This window comes from Sinohyriopsis cumingii, chromosome 3 (genome assembly GCF_028554795.1).
Source record: "Sinohyriopsis cumingii isolate HCF-2022 chromosome 3, ASM2855479v2, whole genome shotgun sequence".
NCBI lineage: Eukaryota > Metazoa > Mollusca > Bivalvia > Unionida > Unionidae > Sinohyriopsis > Sinohyriopsis cumingii.
In genome coordinates this window covers 107453531-107472089 of record NC_142963.1, presented here as the reverse complement: position 1 = coordinate 107472089, position 18559 = coordinate 107453531, and the positions used below count along the sequence as shown (strand labels likewise).

General features: G+C 33.3%; 1 protein-coding gene across 3 annotated transcripts in view; it reads right to left on the bottom strand.

Annotated features, from left to right (window-relative positions):
* Nucleotides 1-18559, bottom strand: part of LOC149803500 (small COPII coat GTPase SAR1B-like) — a 46968-nt gene that overhangs the window by 19353 nt on the left and 9056 nt on the right. The window contains exons 2-4 of one of the 3 annotated variants that reach the window (XM_089953235.1): nucleotides 17411-17463; nucleotides 12181-12300; nucleotides 7870-7989 (exon numbers count right to left, since the gene is read on the bottom strand). In XM_089953235.1, the coding sequence (XP_089809361.1) occupies nucleotides 7870-7989; nucleotides 12181-12300; nucleotides 17411-17453 (283 nt within the window). In that variant the 5' untranslated portion in view covers nucleotides 17454-17463. The remainder of the gene's footprint in view (nucleotides 1-7869; nucleotides 7990-12180; nucleotides 12301-17410; nucleotides 17464-18559) is intronic. The other 2 variants (XM_089953234.1, XM_089953233.1) reach the window with 2 other exon arrangements.

Below are 18559 nucleotides of genomic sequence, written 5' to 3'. Positions count from 1 at the left end.
TTAAGATGCATAAACATACCAAATTTCATGAATGTAGGTGAAAATATGGTCTAAGATAGTTAGGGCGTAATGAATGAATTGCTGAAAATTCAAATGTTACCCAAACATGAAAATTATATCAAAATGATCTAGTTTTTATAAGGTTATGTTCTTTAAGCTACAAACACTTACAAAACTTTGTGAGTACTGGTGAAATATGATCCAAGATACTGAAGATGTAACAGAGCTGCAAATTCAAAAGTCACTCACCTCAAGTATGACAAGTGAGTGAAACTGACCTACTTTTTGGTATGGCTGAATTACTTTCCTACACATGTAACTACTATAGGAAAACCTGTCTTGAAAGACCACTGTTATGTGAGACCACCTGTCTTGAGAGACCATATTCTCAATAAACAAATTTAATGATTATATAGTCTTATGACCTGTTATGAGAGACCACCTGTCTTGAGAGACCATAATTTTATGGCAGAAGGGGTGGTCTTTCAAGACAGGCTCTACTGTAGTATCAATTTCAAGACATGGAGGGTATACATGGTACAGAAAAGATACGCAAATAAGAATAGTTTTTCCTTCAAAAATTCCAATCAAAATCTGGTACTACATATTTGTGTATCATTTATATATGAACATGTCCACTTTCAAAGCACCTCCTGAGTTACATAAACACTGAGACATCTGCTGTGATATGTAGTGTCATTCTGCAAACATACTATGCATTATACAAATTCTAAAATTGTAAAGATTATCATGGTCAAACACACCTTCTGAATTTTAAGAGCAGCACCTATTCAGAACACTCACCTGAACAAGCACAGCTTTCCACAAAAACTTTTAACAGTAAGTATGTACTCGACTGGAAATTACGAAACAAATTACTATGAAGAACCTGGTTATCAAATCTGCAGATGTTATGATTCTGTGGTCTTGAAAAAATATAACAAGTATTTCAACAAATAATTTACTTCCCTAAGTTAAAACGTAAAAGGAACTTGCAGTACTACGAATTAAATCCCAAACAATCCTAAAAAGTTTTATCATGTGTCCAAAAGTATAGTGTGTTCTGAATTTAATCTTGTGGTGTTTTGAATGTATTCCAGTCTACAATGTGCCGATATACCAACAGTCTTGAAAGTGCTGATGTACCAATAGTCTTGCTATCATAATGATATAATCCAGAATGTCTTTAAATGAATTCACAATAATTCCAAAGTAGTGTTTTAGTCCAAAATGTCAATGAGCACTTTGTAATTCCAATGAATAATTTGAATACGGTAAACAATTCCTCTAAATTTTAACTGAACACAACAAAAAATGATTCCATCACAGACTTATAGATAGGAATGAATAATTTTGACTATTAGAACATTATATATAAACCTAAGATGCAATAAGATGACAAGGACGTGGGTTATTAGTATGGTTCCAGAACTTCCTAAGGTCAAAAAGCCACGTCAACATGTTTACAAATATTATCTTCAAGTACAACCAACAGCCATGGACAAAAGTTGGCTAATTTTTTTTTACAAATGAATGTTAACTTAAACAAAACCTACAATCATGGACAAAATTTTAGCACACAATAGAGATATAAAAAAACACTGGTCATAAAATGTTACAGACATGAAAATTTGAGCAGAGCAGAAGAGCATGTGCTTGTATTGAGATGCTTTATGAAAGCAAGGCCAATCTTAGGCTATATGTGTTTCACCAGTGTTACTTGGGAAACAGTTTTGAGAATAATCCCCCTACACACACACACAATAGTTCCTCTTTGTTTCTAATTATGCAGATACAACAATGATGGTTTCTAGGAAAATAAATGGGTCAGTATTTTTGCAAAAGACTATTTTTTAAAGTGCTTTATTTTACTGTCACCTACTTTTTTATATATCACAGAATGGTTACAATAATATAGCAATATGAATGACAAGACTAATCTAAAGACAAGTCAGATGGGTGCTAATGTTGACATGATTTGATTAAAATTCTGCCTTTTGGCTTCTAATTTAACCCAAGTCAGTGGTGACAATGGGGATGAAGGTGTGTGTGGAGGATTAGCATTTACAAACCTGTACTAATGGACAATTGAAAACAGACCATCCCATAAACTCTTCTAGTATATAACCAGTAGAGCTAAAAATATGAACAAAAAGTTTCTTACTGGTGATATTTGAAACTGTTCATGAATCTGTATTGAATAATATGAAATGTGCTATTGGTCAATAAAAATAGCCAGATTTCTGCAGGCTGAAATCTTACAAATATCAAATACTGTATTTGCTGAAAAAGTTCTCTTGAGCCCTGCAATGGCTATGGCATGCATTACTTTTCAAGTCAATAAAACAGACACACCATAGTAACAATAAAGGTAAAATTACCCAACATCCAGTTAACCCCATGGTGACCTTGCTAAGAAGATCAGCTGCAGAGTTTACGGATTTATATTTAGATAGTGGGTATCTCCCCATCAATGAAAGAAATGTTCTAAGAAATGAAGAAAACAATGAATGAAGATTTCCTGTCTTTGCTAAAATAGGTGAAATAAAATGTAATTCTTGTTAAGTCTTCCTTACGACAATAGATGTACAATCCTGATTGCTACCTTTTGGTTTAGATCTACTTAGCAAGTGGCGGAATGGTGTCAGTAGACGGGATTATGTACAATTCCTAGGCACTATTATAAACTGCCAATTTGGATTTTATTGTTGTGTTAGATGTTATTGTGGATAATTTCTGCAGCAGTCATTTCACCAGTAAAATTTTATAACTGAAAATTGCATCCCATCCAAGTTGAATAGTATACTCTAAGCCAAAGAAAGAAAAGTCTGGTCATCCGATCCCCACCACAAAATCTTACTTATTTGAGTGGTGGCCTAGGAATTTTAATTTATGTCTACACAAGAAAGAAATAAAAAAATTTGAATTATCGATTTTTATCTGTATTTGAAAAAAGTCAAGAAAAAGATTTGGAATATTCCTTCATTCATACAGTATTTTAAATGTTTCAACAACAATAAGCATCTAGTGCTAACTGTGTCCACAGCAAGTACATAACACAAGATAAAGTTCTGAAAGACATTTCAGCTCCCCGACACTAAAGGAATTAAACCATAACAAACTTACTGACATATCATTTTCCTTGAAGAAAGTGTTACACTGGTTATTGTCATTATCATTTAAAAACACTTACTGACATATCATTTTCTTTGAAGAAAGTGTTACATTGGTTATTGTCATTATCATTTAAAAACACTCACATCATTTTCTTTGAAGAAAGTGTTACACTGGTTATTGTCATTATCATTTAAAAACACTTACTGACATATCATTTTCTTTCAAGAAAGTGTTACACTGGTTATTGTCATTATCATTTAAAAACACTTACTGACATATCATTTTCTTTGAAGAAAGTGTTACACTGGTTATTGTCATTATCATTTAAAAACACTTACTGACATCATTTTCTTTGAAGAAAGTGTTACACTGGTTATTGTCATTATCATTTAAAAACACTTACTGACATATCATTTTCTTTGAAGAAAGTGTTACACTGGTTATTGTCATTATCATTTAAAAACACTTACTGACATATCATTTTCTTTGAAGAATGTGTTACATTGGTTATTATCATTATCATTTAAAAACACTTACTGACGTATCATTTTCTTTGAAGAATGTGTTACATTGGTTATTGTCATTATCATTTAAAAACACTTACTGACATATCATTTTCTTTGAAGAATGTGTTACATTGGTTATTGTCATTATCATTTAAAAACACTTACTGACATATCATTTTCTTTGAAGAAAGTGTTACACTGGTTATTGTCATTATCATTTAAAAACACTCACATCATTTTCTTTGAAGAAAGTGTTACACTGGTTATTGTCATTATCATTGAAAAACACTTACTGACATATCATTTTCTTTGAAGAATGTGTTACACTGGTTATTGTTATTATCATTTAAAAACACTTACTGACATATCATTTTCTTTGAAGAATGTGTTACACTGGTTATTGTCATTATCATTTAAAAACACTTACTGACATATCATTTTCTTTGAAGAATGTGTTACACTGGTTATTGTCATTATCATTTAAAAACACTTACTGACATATCATTTTCTTTGAAGAAAGTGTTACACTGGTTATTGTCATTATCATTTAAAAACACTTACTGACATATCATTTTCTTTGAAGAATGTGTTACACTGGTTATTGTCATTATCATTTAAAAACACTTACTGACATATCATTTTCTTTGAATAAAGTGTTACACTGGTTATTGTCATTATCATTTAAAAACACTTACTGACATATCATTTTCTTTGAAGAAAGTGTTACACTGGTTATTGTCATTATCATTTAAAAACACTTACTGACATATCATTTTCTTTGAAGAAAGTGTTACATTGGTTATTGTCATTATCATTTAAAAACACTTACTGACATATCATTTTCTTTGAAGAATGTGTTACGCTGGTTATTGTCATTATCATTTAAAAACACTTACTGACGTATCATTTTCTTTGAAGAAAGTGTTACACTGGTTATTGTCATTATCATTTAAAAACACTTACTGACATATCATTTTCTTTGAAGAATGTGTTACGCTGGTTATTGTCATTATCATTTAAAAACACTTACTGATTATCATTTTCTTTGAAGAAAGTGTTACATTGGTTATTGTCATTATCATTTAAAAACACTTACTGACGTATCATTTTCTTTGAAGAAAGTGTTACATTGGTTATTGTCATTATCATTTAAAAACACTTACTGACATATCATTTTCTTTGAAGAATGTGTTACACTGGTTATTGTCATTATCATTTAAAAACACTTCATAGTCTTGACCCTTGAAGAATTTCCCATTGGAAATTCACTTAGTCTTAGCTTTATGTCTTATCTTACACCAATTAATAAACATTCTGTTTCATTTTTGTTCTAGCCGTGAATGATCCTTTTAAACAATTAACAGGATCAAGATCTGATGAACAGGCTGTCACAGAGGGTGCTCAATTACACCACTTCCTCGATAAATTGTGCCCGGATAACTCACAAATCCACTTATAATGTGGAGACAGGTATGGATCCCATTTTCTAAAAATAATGCCAAAATTTACCCTTGCTAAACATGAAGAAAATCAATAGCAAAATTAATAAATGAAACCCTGATATACCAGTACTGTTCATTTTTTATTGTCACAGACAGTACAGTTAGTGTCTGGAAATCTGAAACATGAAATTCTCAACTTATAATAAGAAAGTCCTATATTCTGTTAAATTTTCTATATAAAAAAACCCAATTCTCAGTACATAACAATCTTTGAGAGAATTCTGATCAGTGAAAATGTCACTAATGTCTACCCCTGGCTACAATTTATAAAATAATAATTAAATATGTTTTATTAAGGAAAATTTGTGTTTTAGTTGTTTATTTTAATTTGATTTTAGTGCAATCATCACAAAAGCATGATGTCCTCTGGTATTCAAATGTTAAAAATATAAATCTATTGTGACAACAATGGCCATTTCAAATGAGAACCTAATGAACTGACGACCGTGTTCTGATTTCTGATTTGGGGATATATTTGTGGTACTGTTACACTCAATTACAAGCAGACATGCTTTGTATTATAACATTATTACATTTTTTGTGTCAAATCATATAATGGGAATGGAGTAAATAGTAAATAAAAATACATGGCATGCAAATCCTACCTGTGTTTGAACTAGCAGTCATTGTCGTGTGTCAGGTCAACCCATTTCAATTAATCACTTGAACACTGTTATAAATATGATTGTGTAAGTAACAGTTTAATCTACCTTAATTATACTAGTAGTTCACAAATATGATAAAAGAAAGCAAGGTAACCAAATGAAAAGAGTACCCAGTGAATTAAAAGCCTTGTTTGATAGATATGTTTCATTATGGAGAAGTGAGTTCTAGATTTTGTAGTAAACTTAAAATGACTGTTTTGTTTTGTGCAAATTACCAAGGGGTGGTATATCTTGTAACCATCAGCATATAATGACTTTGCCATAAAGATTTTGACTTCAACAGTCCAGAGATATGGTGAATTGAAGAAAAGATAGATATTATTTAAATTCAAAGAATGTAATGAGCTTTGGCAAGAAGACTTTATATAATGTAGGAAGAAATTGTAATATGTAAATATATATACTTTCATCTATTTTTTACCCAGCTGTTATGATGATAATGCACTTTTCTGAAAACATTATGTGACAATATCATGCACATACTAAGATAAATAAAAAAAAAAATGCTGGGGAAAAATCTGAAACATACTGATGACTTTTTTTCATGGGGAAATGCCCAAAATTAATAAATAAAAGTGATACTATCCAACTTAAAATTTTCAAGAGGCCTGGCTTCCCTACCTTCATCCTATCCTCAATAAAATGAACTTTTGAAAAGAAACTTGAGTAGAAATAAAGTCAGCATAATTGGCATCATAGCTTGCGATAAAAATGATATGGTAAGTTATGCTGTCAAAGTCAAAATTTCAATATTATATGACTACAGTTAGATACACATGCAGTGCTGACTTTGTGCAACAGATTTGGGTTGCTATTTAAAACACTATCAGAAAATAACAAATCAGCAGTGCATTGTGATGGTGGTTGACTCGCAATGGAGTAAATCACCAATAGTTAAAAATGAGTCAATAAAAACTGGCGAGAAATTCGGACTTTTGTAAATCAGGTCCAAGTATTCGTGCACAGGAAATCCATCAAAAAACCTATGATTATTTTGTGAAATAAAGACAGATAAGAATGTTATTAAATGTGGAAAGAATGCTGTTGACATCAAACCAAGACTGGACTCAAATTAAGGTTTTGGTTTTGGTCTTTGTTGGCTTTAATGGCACTTTAACAATTTGGCTATATCATGCAAAGAACTGTTAAGTCAAGTGCATTTCTAAAGGACATGCCAAGGCAGTCAACCTGGCCTGGCTTGGGTGGGGTATTGAACCATGACCCTTGGATCACAAATCCTATGTTCTACCAACTGATCTACAATGGATCTCCTCAAATGATGGGAAAAGAATTAACTTACCTGATTAACATTTATCTTGAGTCATCAATATAGGGTACACATGCAATACAAAAGACTGTTTTCTTGTCTCAAGATGATAAATACAATCCCATTTGGAGTAGTAATTTGCTATGTAAATAGAATCAGTATGTGTATTTATCTGAACAGCTGTTTACCCAACTGTTAATAGACTGTTTAAGCCAACATAGTACACTGCTTAACCTGATTAGGGATTAGGAATCTGAATCATAAAGGGTTCATTACCTGGTCATGCATGTTGAACAAACAAAGCTAGTCCATGGATAAAGTTCACCCCTTAGTGCAAGCATCTCAAAAATTTCATCATTAAAACAATAATTATTTTTAAAAATAATTTATGATGTCCCAACTACTATAACGACATACACTATTATACATTCCAATGTGAAATCAGAAAAAGAAAAACCAACAAAAACAACATAAAGCATGCATATACAATGTAATAATAATAATTGTTTTAAAAAAATTGAAATGACACAAAATATTGGCCAATCAAATATTACCAGCTGTATATACAAATATTTAGATGGGCATCAGCCCTGTATCTCCACAGCATCTGACTTGTAAAATTTCAACATGAAAACTTTTGTTACAGATTCTTACAATAACATGTGGCCAATGCAGCATGAAAAGTGATACATCACCATTTGCTAAAATAGGTGAAACAAAATCTAATTCTTGTGAGCCTGCATTCCTCTCTTTGTGATGTTAAAATGGATGCATGCGCAGACAGAAGATCAACATTAATAACGTATTCTTACTTGGATGTAGTGTTGGGACATGCTGTGCCATTCTGTCATCTTTGAGCATGTGCAGTAGTGTTGTCTTACCAGCATTGTCTAGGCCAAGAAACACCAGCTTACCTGACTTTTTATACAGACCTACAACAGACAAGCAAAACATGCAGCAGCCTTTTGTCAAAAGTACAAATCATGCATTGTTAATCTGTGTTGTGGTGGGGGGGCGGGATGTTCTCAATATGCTAAAATTGAAAATTATACATTATGGGCCGAATTTTTGTTTCTAGAACATAGGATGCACTAAATCTCCCATTTCTGATGAACATTATGATCAACAAAGTGCATCAAATGCTGTTGTCTTTGTATGATTGATCTTACAAGAAAAAACAACAACTTTGAATTATAAAATTGGTATGTCAATCCAAACATACAAAAATACACTCAACAATGGTGGCATGCCTGAATTCCAAACCAATAATACTGTAATTTCATTTGTATACACATACATATGGTAATAATCAATGCAGACTTTTTTGGTCCTTTGAAAAACAGACTGATGCATTTCAACACCAACTTTTATGAACAGACTGGTATCAGAGTCTGAGAAAATAACCAAAGCACAAACATTATTCTAGAAAAAACTGAGATAATAAGTTAAATATAATTAGTTGACTGTAAAATACAGGTCACAGACAGCCACTTTTCATAATGGCTTAAGTACTCTTTATGATCTTTCCTGTTTTCTGGTGTTTAATGCTATGTTTCAGCTTATGATAGGTTATACATGGCAGCCAGTATATATTTGGTGGTGGAAGACACCAGGATGAACCACAGACTCAGGATGCTATTGGCAACCATTCTCACATACTCATGCTGGTCAAGCCGAACTCACTCAGACTGAAGTGAGATGTGTTTGTGATCTGTAAAGGTGAGCACCTTGGACCACTTGACCACTTACTTATGATGGAATTATATTATAGCAAGTGATGAGAATCCACAGAGAAAAATGGTGCCTCAGACAAATGTGATAATAGTAAAGGCTGACCAAAATAACAAATGTGAAATATAGATCACAGTGACCCAATTTTAACAGAACCATAAAGTACTATACATGACACAGCTAAATACCAAATGAAGTTACTCTGTAAGTAATAGTTTCTGAGCAAATTATCTAAATTCAAATTCTAACCTAGTGAAATCAGGCTAAATGCAATAGTTAACCAAAATCACCTTGAAAAAAGGTTTAATGACTTAATATGGCTGATGGCTGCAATACTCCCCATGACACAATGTAACTTCATAGGAAACAGTGCCTGAATAAAACAGCTTAATGAAAAGGTTAACCAGAATCACTGGACTATGAAATGTTGGTCACAGTGAACTTTGTAACCGAATGTTGCAACTTATCACAACACAAATAAGTATCAATGCTTGTCACACTACAAAGGTCAGAGAAAATGACTTACATGCAAACATAACCAAAACCTTGAGAAACTGCAATAAATTTAAAGGTTAACCAAATATCACTGAACTAAAATATAGATCACATTGATATAGTTTTCAGTGAAGGCCATAGTACTACCATGAGACAATTACATAACTAGTTTTGTGACTCCATAGGTAACATTAACTAAGAATCCAGTCAAATGAAAAGGTTAACAACAAAAAAAGCATTGGAATGTGAAATATAGATCAGTGAGCTAGTCTGCTTATTAATGTAGGACTCCTCATGATGTAATAACATTATAAATATATGATTCTACTGGCAATACACCTAGAACTGGGGACAAGAGCTAACCACAAAGGTAAACCAGAACATGAAATATAGGTCACTTTTCACATGTACCATCTTAGCTCTACAGTGTCCAGAAAATGACCTGAACACAAACCCTAATCCAGAGGAACTAAGCTAAAGCCAACAAGACACAATGGTGGACCTATTATTACCCTGAAAGCTTACATACATAATTTCACTAAACAGGCTCAGATCTTGCTCATTACTTGAAAATGATCCAAGAAATTGATGACTGAAGCAAAAATTCCAAGTTAGATTAAAATCAAATCACAAATATGGCTTCCAAAGTGGTAACATGATCAGCCAATTATATGTAAGATCAAGCATTTAAAATTCATGCATCTCTATCATTACAGAACTTTTACAAGATCCTGACAAAAGCATATCCTCCAAGTATGATAAAAATAGGATCAGAAATATGGCATCCAGAGTGATACAAGCAGAGTCAATTAGATGCAAGATCACCTCTTTATATGCGTAGATCTTGTTCATCATCAAATGCATCCAAGATTTTGATGATGTACCTAAGCCTACACTTCAAGTTTGATCAAAGTCAGATCAGAAATCTGTCATCTAGAGTGGTAAAAATGTCAGCCACTCAGATGCGAAATAATCTGATTAGTACGCATAGATTTTGTACATTTGAAGATCTTGAATATAATATAAGCATACACTTGAAGTTAGTTCAAAATCAGAACTGAAATAGGACTTCCAGGTAAGTAATAAGTTCAGCAAGATCACCTCATTCACGTGTTGATCTCACTCATTACTGAACCAATCTATGATCTTGATTTATGCAAGTCGATATTACAAGTCTGAACAAAAATTGATCTGAAACACAGCCTCAATTGATGTAACAAGCTTATTCAATATGCCAAAATTACCTCATTAATATGTGTGTATCCTGCTCATTACTAAAACCATCTATGATCTATATGACACAAGCTCATAATACAAGCTTGATCAAAATCAGATCAGAAACATGGCTTCCAGTGGAGTAACAGTACCAGTCAATCAGATGCAGGATCACATTATTAGTATGCTTGGATCTCACTCAATATCAGAGTTCTTAATGATATAAACATATATGTAAGGTATATTCCAAGTTTTATCAAAATCAGATCATAAATATGGTTCCCAGCATGTTAAAAAAGACCAATCAGATGAAACATCACCTCATTAGTATGCATGGATCTCACTCATTAATGAGTTTGTCCAAGATTTTGATGCCATAGTCACATTTTGAAAGAAACAAGCAACATACTGCAAAGAGCATGTATAGAACAATAAAATTAGCTCACTTTGCTTTATGGCCTGGTGTTTTAAAAATCAAAAGAAATTGAAATATAGGTCATACTGTCATAATAATCACTGATGCATGTATTATTCTTGATTATTCAATTATGCGACTCCAAAGCATAGTGACCTTATTGTAACTGACTGCTGTAGTACTCCTTGAATTGCATACCAGGTTTTGTGATTCTAAAGGCAATATGGTATATATACCTGAAAAAATGAGCAAAACCCAAAGGTAAGCCTAAAATCAATTGACCAACAGACATCACAGTAACCTAATTGTCTCTAAAAGATTTACAACCCAATATGATGCGAGTGAACACCAACTTATGTGACTCTACTAGTAAAAGCATCTGAGAAAATCACCAAAATTCAAATCCTACAAAGTGAAGCTTAGCTAAATGCAAAGGTTGAACCAAAATCACTAGACCGTGAAATATATAGAGTTCCACTGACCTAGTTACATTGAGGGCTGTAGTATTTCTCATGACACATTTACATACTATGTGACTCCATAACCAATAGAACTTGAAAAAAATCCGGTCAACAAGAAGGTTAACCAATAGCAAAAATACAAGTCACAATCACCTAGTTTTGCCGAATTTGTTTGGTCTGGTGTTATACAGAATATCACCACAGTAACACAAGTAGGCTATGTAGTGCTGAGGCATCTGGAGACAAGTGCCATGTCCAACGTCACACTGTGGCAGCCAACCCAGGCTGATGTTATGTTAGGGATATAATCCACTGCCTTTCTGTTGCATAATAACTAATGCTCATGTTATAGTCTCACTAAAAGGTATAGTACTCCTTGTGATGCAAATACCAAACATTGTAACCTGATGCACAATAGGTGTGAGAGAAAATCACACTAAGTACAAACCATAACCGAGGGTAACCAAGCTAAATATAAAGGTTTTTATAAAATCATAAGAATATGAAATATAACTATGAGTTTTTTTAACAGTCTGTCTCAGAGTCAAGACCAACAATGGATGGGAAATGTAACTCAATGATACCCATTCAACTGATAAACCAAAAAAATTCAATCTGAATTTATTCTCTCAATTTCGTGGATTCTGCAAGGACTGTAGACATGAAATTCTGATGGATAAATACAGTTAACTTCAACATTCAATACAGGCATGTGATACAATAAATGGTATTAGTAAAGGCCTGCAGCAAGCAAGGGTTCATGCCGTGGGACTGCACAAATGACTGCCCCAGTTGATTTTACTTACTGGGGTGCAGTGTTGGTACCGGCTGAAGCATGTGACCTTCCTTCAATACGCTCAAAAGGGTAGTTTTACCTGCATTGTCAAGTCCCAAGAAAAGCAGTTTACCTGATTTCTTGCGTAAACCTAGGAAAACATTGTACCATTATGTCACTAATTATCAATTTAGGATGTGCAAGCTCCAACATGAAATAATATGTCAACAATGAAGATTAATTTTAATATGAGAAACTACCAGTGATGATGTGGCCAGATTGATAAACTTAAGATTAACATACACGTAAAAAAAAATACTCCATGTAAATAAACATTTAGTTACATAACTATGTTGGCAACATTGTAGGTAAAAGGAGTTATAAACAAAATCAAAAAAAAGAAGCATCAAATATATTCCATCCTGACCAAGTGTTCTATGAAGTGTGTATTAATCCTTATAAAGTATGTATATACAGTGAAACCCAACTATAATACACTTCGTTATAGCATGAATTTGGATATAACACAATCTTGGTATGTTTCCTTAAATTTCATATATTATTTTTATACATGAAAAAATAAATAATTTGTTTCAAAAAATGAGAAAAATAATATGAAAAAATGCAATATCATTTTGGTAAGAGATCGTGTACGAATTAAAATATATTATGATTGTAATTTTACAATAATGACACCAACTTCTTCAAGTTTTGTGCCAAAATATAAGGAGTCTTATGATCACATCTTTCTTTATATGAATAAAGTTGTTAAACATTTCTATTTGTGAATGCTCATTCAAATGTGTCAGTAGTCAATCAATACACTGAATTCAGTCAGATACATAATGATCTGTGACAAAATTACTATTGTACTTCTGTGTCCGTGTCATTCTCACACATGCCATGAGATAGTTGGTGAGTAGATGGTTGTTGATATATATATATATACCAATTGAATAAATTTGTTGTTGTGGGGTTCAATACCATTTTTCAGCATACGATAGGCTATACATGGCAGCCAGTATTAATGGTGGAGGAAGAAACCGGGAAAACCTCAGAAAGAACCACCGACTCACAAGAAGCTACTGGCAAGCTTTCTCACATACCCACATTGGCTGAATCTGAGACTCGAACCGGCACAGACAGAGGTGAGATGGCAGTGATCCATAATGGAGAGTGCTTTAGACCACCTGGGGCCCCCCTTGAATAAAGTAATATATTATATATACCATCTCTATATTTTCACTACATGTGTATTTCTCATTTAATATGCCATGATTTAAGATGGTAACTGTGACAATGAAGAATGTAGTTTTGCACCCACTTATTTAACCCCTCCCCTTTTTTGGTGCATGCATCATTTTCTAGCACGATAATGTTTTGTGCACCCTGAACATTGTGTTATAGGGAGGTTACACTGTATTACGTTATATGACTGCTTGCATATGGAGCTGAGAAGTGAGAAGCTGAATGAACTTGTGTGAAATGCTGCAGTTACCTCATATCATGATAGGATAAAATAATTATACACACAAAGTTTCATCAATGCAGGCAAAAGTCTGAGAAACATTGCTGAAAATGTACAATTAATGGAGTTAATCACAAACATTAATCAATATTTTCACACTGTCTGGACACAAATTCATTGGTTGCAGTTGCTTTACAGTCTGGAGAAATATAAAGAAATGTCATAGATTGCACTGTGTTTTGACAGGCTGTACAGTAAAACCTAAATTAGCAACCACTGTTATGGTAGACCATCTGTCACAGAGATGCCAATCCTACCAATATCAAACAGGAATGTGATTATTAAAAAGATGCTCAATGGGACCTGATATCACTCACCTACCTAATACAACAATTGACCCTTTAAGCAGGATGAAATAGTGTTGTAAAAGCACACACTAGGTAAGCTAAACTGTGTATCATGTTGATTTTACCTATTTTACAATATCCTGATAATGTTGTCGTTGTTGTAGGGTTTAACGCCATTTTTCAGCACATGATAGGCTATGCATGGCGACCAGTATTAATGGTGGAGGAAGAACCCTAGAAAACCCAGGGAAGAACCAATGACCCACGAGAAGCTACCGGCAAGCCTTCTCACATACCCACATTGGCTGAATCCTAGACTCGAACCCACACAGAGGTGAGATGGCAGTGATCCGTAACGGAAAGCGCTTTAGACCACTCGGCCACTCGGGGCCCCAATATCCTGATAAATAGAAATTCTAAAGATGATGGCATAATTACATAATTGTATGTACAAATTCTCACTCATAATTTAGTCATCAAATAACTGATATAAACCCATTTAGAGACATTTTTATTTCATAGAAACTGGATGAGAAATAGTCTTTTAATCCAAAGAGGTAACAAGTTCAGTCAATCATGTATGCATGTGATTTGGTTTTTTAATGTAACTTTAACAATTTTCAGACATATTGATATTGGTATTTATAGTGATGTCTAGCACTGGGGCATCATGCCACAGACATTTAGCATCCAATCGAGTCAGATTATCTTGACACCAGGCTGACCAGTCATAACACTGACCTCTACATGCTGAGTGACAAGTGAGGCAGCTGTTACTATCATTTTTTAAAGTCTTTGGCATGACATGTCCAGGGTTCAAACTAGACCTCCACGTCCGAGGTGGACATACTAACCACTTACGCAATTGGAGCAGTCAAGTTCAGCCAAGTAGAAAGCAGGTATCTTATTAATAAACATACATCTGACAGAACAAAAACGTCAACTTAAAGACAGATCAGGATAGTTGTAAACTTTGGTCAGGAGTTTGGATTTGAAACAACATAGGATTTTAACTGAGCCACCAATTTTTAGCTTACACATGGACGAAAATTACAACTAATGAACAAATCCCATTTTCGTAAATATTAAAATATAAACATCAACTCATTACATCGGTCCTTTCACAGTAACTTTTTGCCATTCATATTCTTCTTAAATGCACCACAATCATGTTTAGCATCTCTTTATCTGGATTATATTATTGGCAGTCCTCATCATTGTTTTTTAACGCATGTATTATTACTGGATCCAAGTTTCCTTTGGAGACAACATGAAGTTTCCTCAAAATGGAAGCTTTCCTTTCAGTTCCTGCACTGGAGTGTGGCAATGCTAATTCAAGTCTACTGGGTACAAATTTGTTTCCTGCCTGTGGGTAGATTCAGGTTGCCAACTGCCTATTAGATGTTATCAAGGCTGGTACTATCTCAGTCAAATTAGGGATCTTCCCCTAATAGGAATGGCAGAATGTGTATTCATATCTCTTTGAACTTGATTCAAACCAATATAAGTCCTTTTTCCATCCATTATTATATTTTGTGATATTTTGGTTTTGATTTTAGCATTGGGAGATACCAAACCGACATGTTTTATGCCACTCAAGATGTTTGATAATGTCATAATCCATTACTGTCCTTTCCAAATTACTGTTGATCACACAAAGTAAAATCCAATGATTAATGTAAGATTATTGTCAGTCAAATCAGAAATTAAAGTGCAATGCCACCAGTCATGTGATCACTTAAGTCTTTAGTGGAAATATACTACACTGGGATCAAAATGTGAAGAAAAGAAAAACCTGCAAAAATGTCTGTTCTGGAATTTTTACTAACAATTTTTAATATGTGACGGAATTTAATGAGTGATGGGATAGATGGTAGACACACCCACCACCTCTTGCCCCATAAGATAATCTTATCAACTTGCTAGATCTTGGTCATTATTGAATTCGTTCAAGATTGTGACAATATAAACCCATATTCCATGACAGATTGAAATCAGATCAAAAATATGTACTCCAGACTGGGAACAAACAATTGCTGACAACACATAATGTGTGCAGGACCATACCACCTGCTGCCAGGTATGCAAAAAATTTGAAATTTAAACTTAATTAAGTGATGACATGAAAATAAGATGCTTTTAAAGTAATCATGCAGTGCAAAAACAAAAGGTATGGTTACCAACATCAGCCCTGCATCTGATCACATGGAGTAGCCTGAAATGGCCTAAAAGACTGAATAAAAATCACTGACAACTGATTGTCTGTTTGAAAGTTTTGTTTATCTTGTCAAAAATGAGACAGAGAGAAACAAATGTTAAGTCTATGTCTGTCTGTAACCTGCATACTGGAAATAAAACCAAGATGTCAACACATAATACTGCACCATCCTACTACTGACAGACCTTAAGAAGAAAAGACCATCAAGTTCATATGTGTATTGAGAATATATCATATTGAAGGCTGTCAATGAATTGTACTGATATGCTGCAAAGATGAATCGTTTCATCCCAAGTTGACAGTAGTGTCATTTTCCTCAAGTTAGTTTCCCGAAAAAATGAAAACATTTGCCATTTCATTTTTACTAGATGCCATAGTTTTCTGCATTCTTTTAAAAAGTCTCAGCTCATACTGCACTGCCCTGGTATAAATGACAACATGAATAGCAGTTATTATTTTGGTATAATGACGACTTGACAATATTGTCCAAAATAAAACTCTGACAATAAGTTATTACTTTCATGTTATATTTCTGCATTGTCATCAATTGAAACAAACTTGATTTATTTGCCAAAGAATTGCAGGTGCTTAAAAAAATACTTGCTTAACTGAATATGGTTTCTTTGCAGTACATGGGAGAAGCATTCAGAGGGGTAATCCTTTCACAGGATAATTACAGTGATAAGGATTAACTATTAATTAGTCACTCTGGCTTAATACCTGTTTACTAAAGTATAGCCTTTAGCTGTTCTGTGGACTGGCCATGGCTGACCAAAATATAAAATGGGTGAGCATCATGGTGATAAGATACAGGGAGAAAGAGTGTCTTCATTGAGAATTTCATGCACATTTACCTGGAAGCTTGGGTCCCTGAAAGCCCTGTCAGTCCAGAAACTCTTGACTTATGCACTAAATATAAACTAAGACAACAGGAAAATTTAACAAACTAATGTACTTTCTTTTATGTTTCATTTAATTTCTCTCTGTTATGACAATATTTTTTAAAACAATTTGATGCTAGTGTGCTCACCCAGATGCCATCAAAACTTTATGGGGAGATCAATGTAGAACTGGGGGAAAAACCATCTCAAGCATTATACCATGGTTGATTTTCCCAGTTTAGGTGACTGCAAGTGTCTTATTAGTTTTGTTTTATACCCTGTAGTAGTATGCAAAGTACTGTTTCCACAAGTCAGCATAAATCAAATTAGGAGTTTGATCCACTTACCTAAAAAACTTAGAAGGTTTGTAAACCAGTCGAGCAGAAACATTTTTTGGAATCTGCAAAAATAAAATAATATATATATATCATAACAAGTATACCTGTATCCTGGGAAAGGACAAAATACCAGATTTTTTTAAAATACACATAACTTATGATTTAAAATTTTTTTTTACCTAGATTGCACACTCTGAAAATTACAGAGAAAAAACAAACAAATTGTGTTAAATTTGCATCCTCCCCACCAGACACTACTATCTGGAAAAACAAAAATACATCAATAACATGCATATCTGATAAGACTCTAAATGAAACTAACCTTGTACTGTTCTCAGTTATTCTTTTTTTTTTCATATGTATTAAAAGACAAATGTATCCACTATCTAACTCCACATGGTCCTATCATGTAGGATTTACATCCATAGTATTAACGGTATCATGCAAAAACACTAGCACACTGTTCATTGATGTGACTACAGATGAATGAATCATGTTTGGATGTTCTCATAACTTTGCCTATTATATCAAACTGTGCATACCAATATACACAAACAAAAAAGAAAGGGAGGGTGGGAGAACTATCAATCAACTGCTTAAATGAGCCAGCAATTTGTGCATGAGACGGTATATGGTGCAAAATAACCATAGTGTATTATTGCCAGATTAACAATATAGTTATAACAAAATTTTGCAAATAAAAATTAATGTAGGTAGGAAATACATTCACTGTGAGCACACCTTACAATATTTTCTTAAGTCTGGGTTACCAAAAGTATTCTTTTAGGTGTGCAGATTTCTTTTTACATAAATTTGTTGCAGGCAAGCTCAAGTTAGCATGGCACCTGCACACAGGAAAGGTTAAAACAAATTGTCGAAGTCAGGTTGAGTCTGAAATGCTTCAGTTGTGCAAGTTTTAAACTATGCTATCTTGCCATAGTACATACATGTATATCAGCATCTTTATTTAGCATTTATGTCCAATTTCTTTCACATAAATGTCTGCATTCCATATTTCAAACGATATACTGTCAAAGTCTATATTTTCAATTTTGTAGTCAATGTCAAGGTGACTGGTCTGTCCAGTTTTTTGTCACAGACATGTGAATATTTAGTATTTAAAGCAAGTTTTGACAAACAAGAATTAAATATTTACAT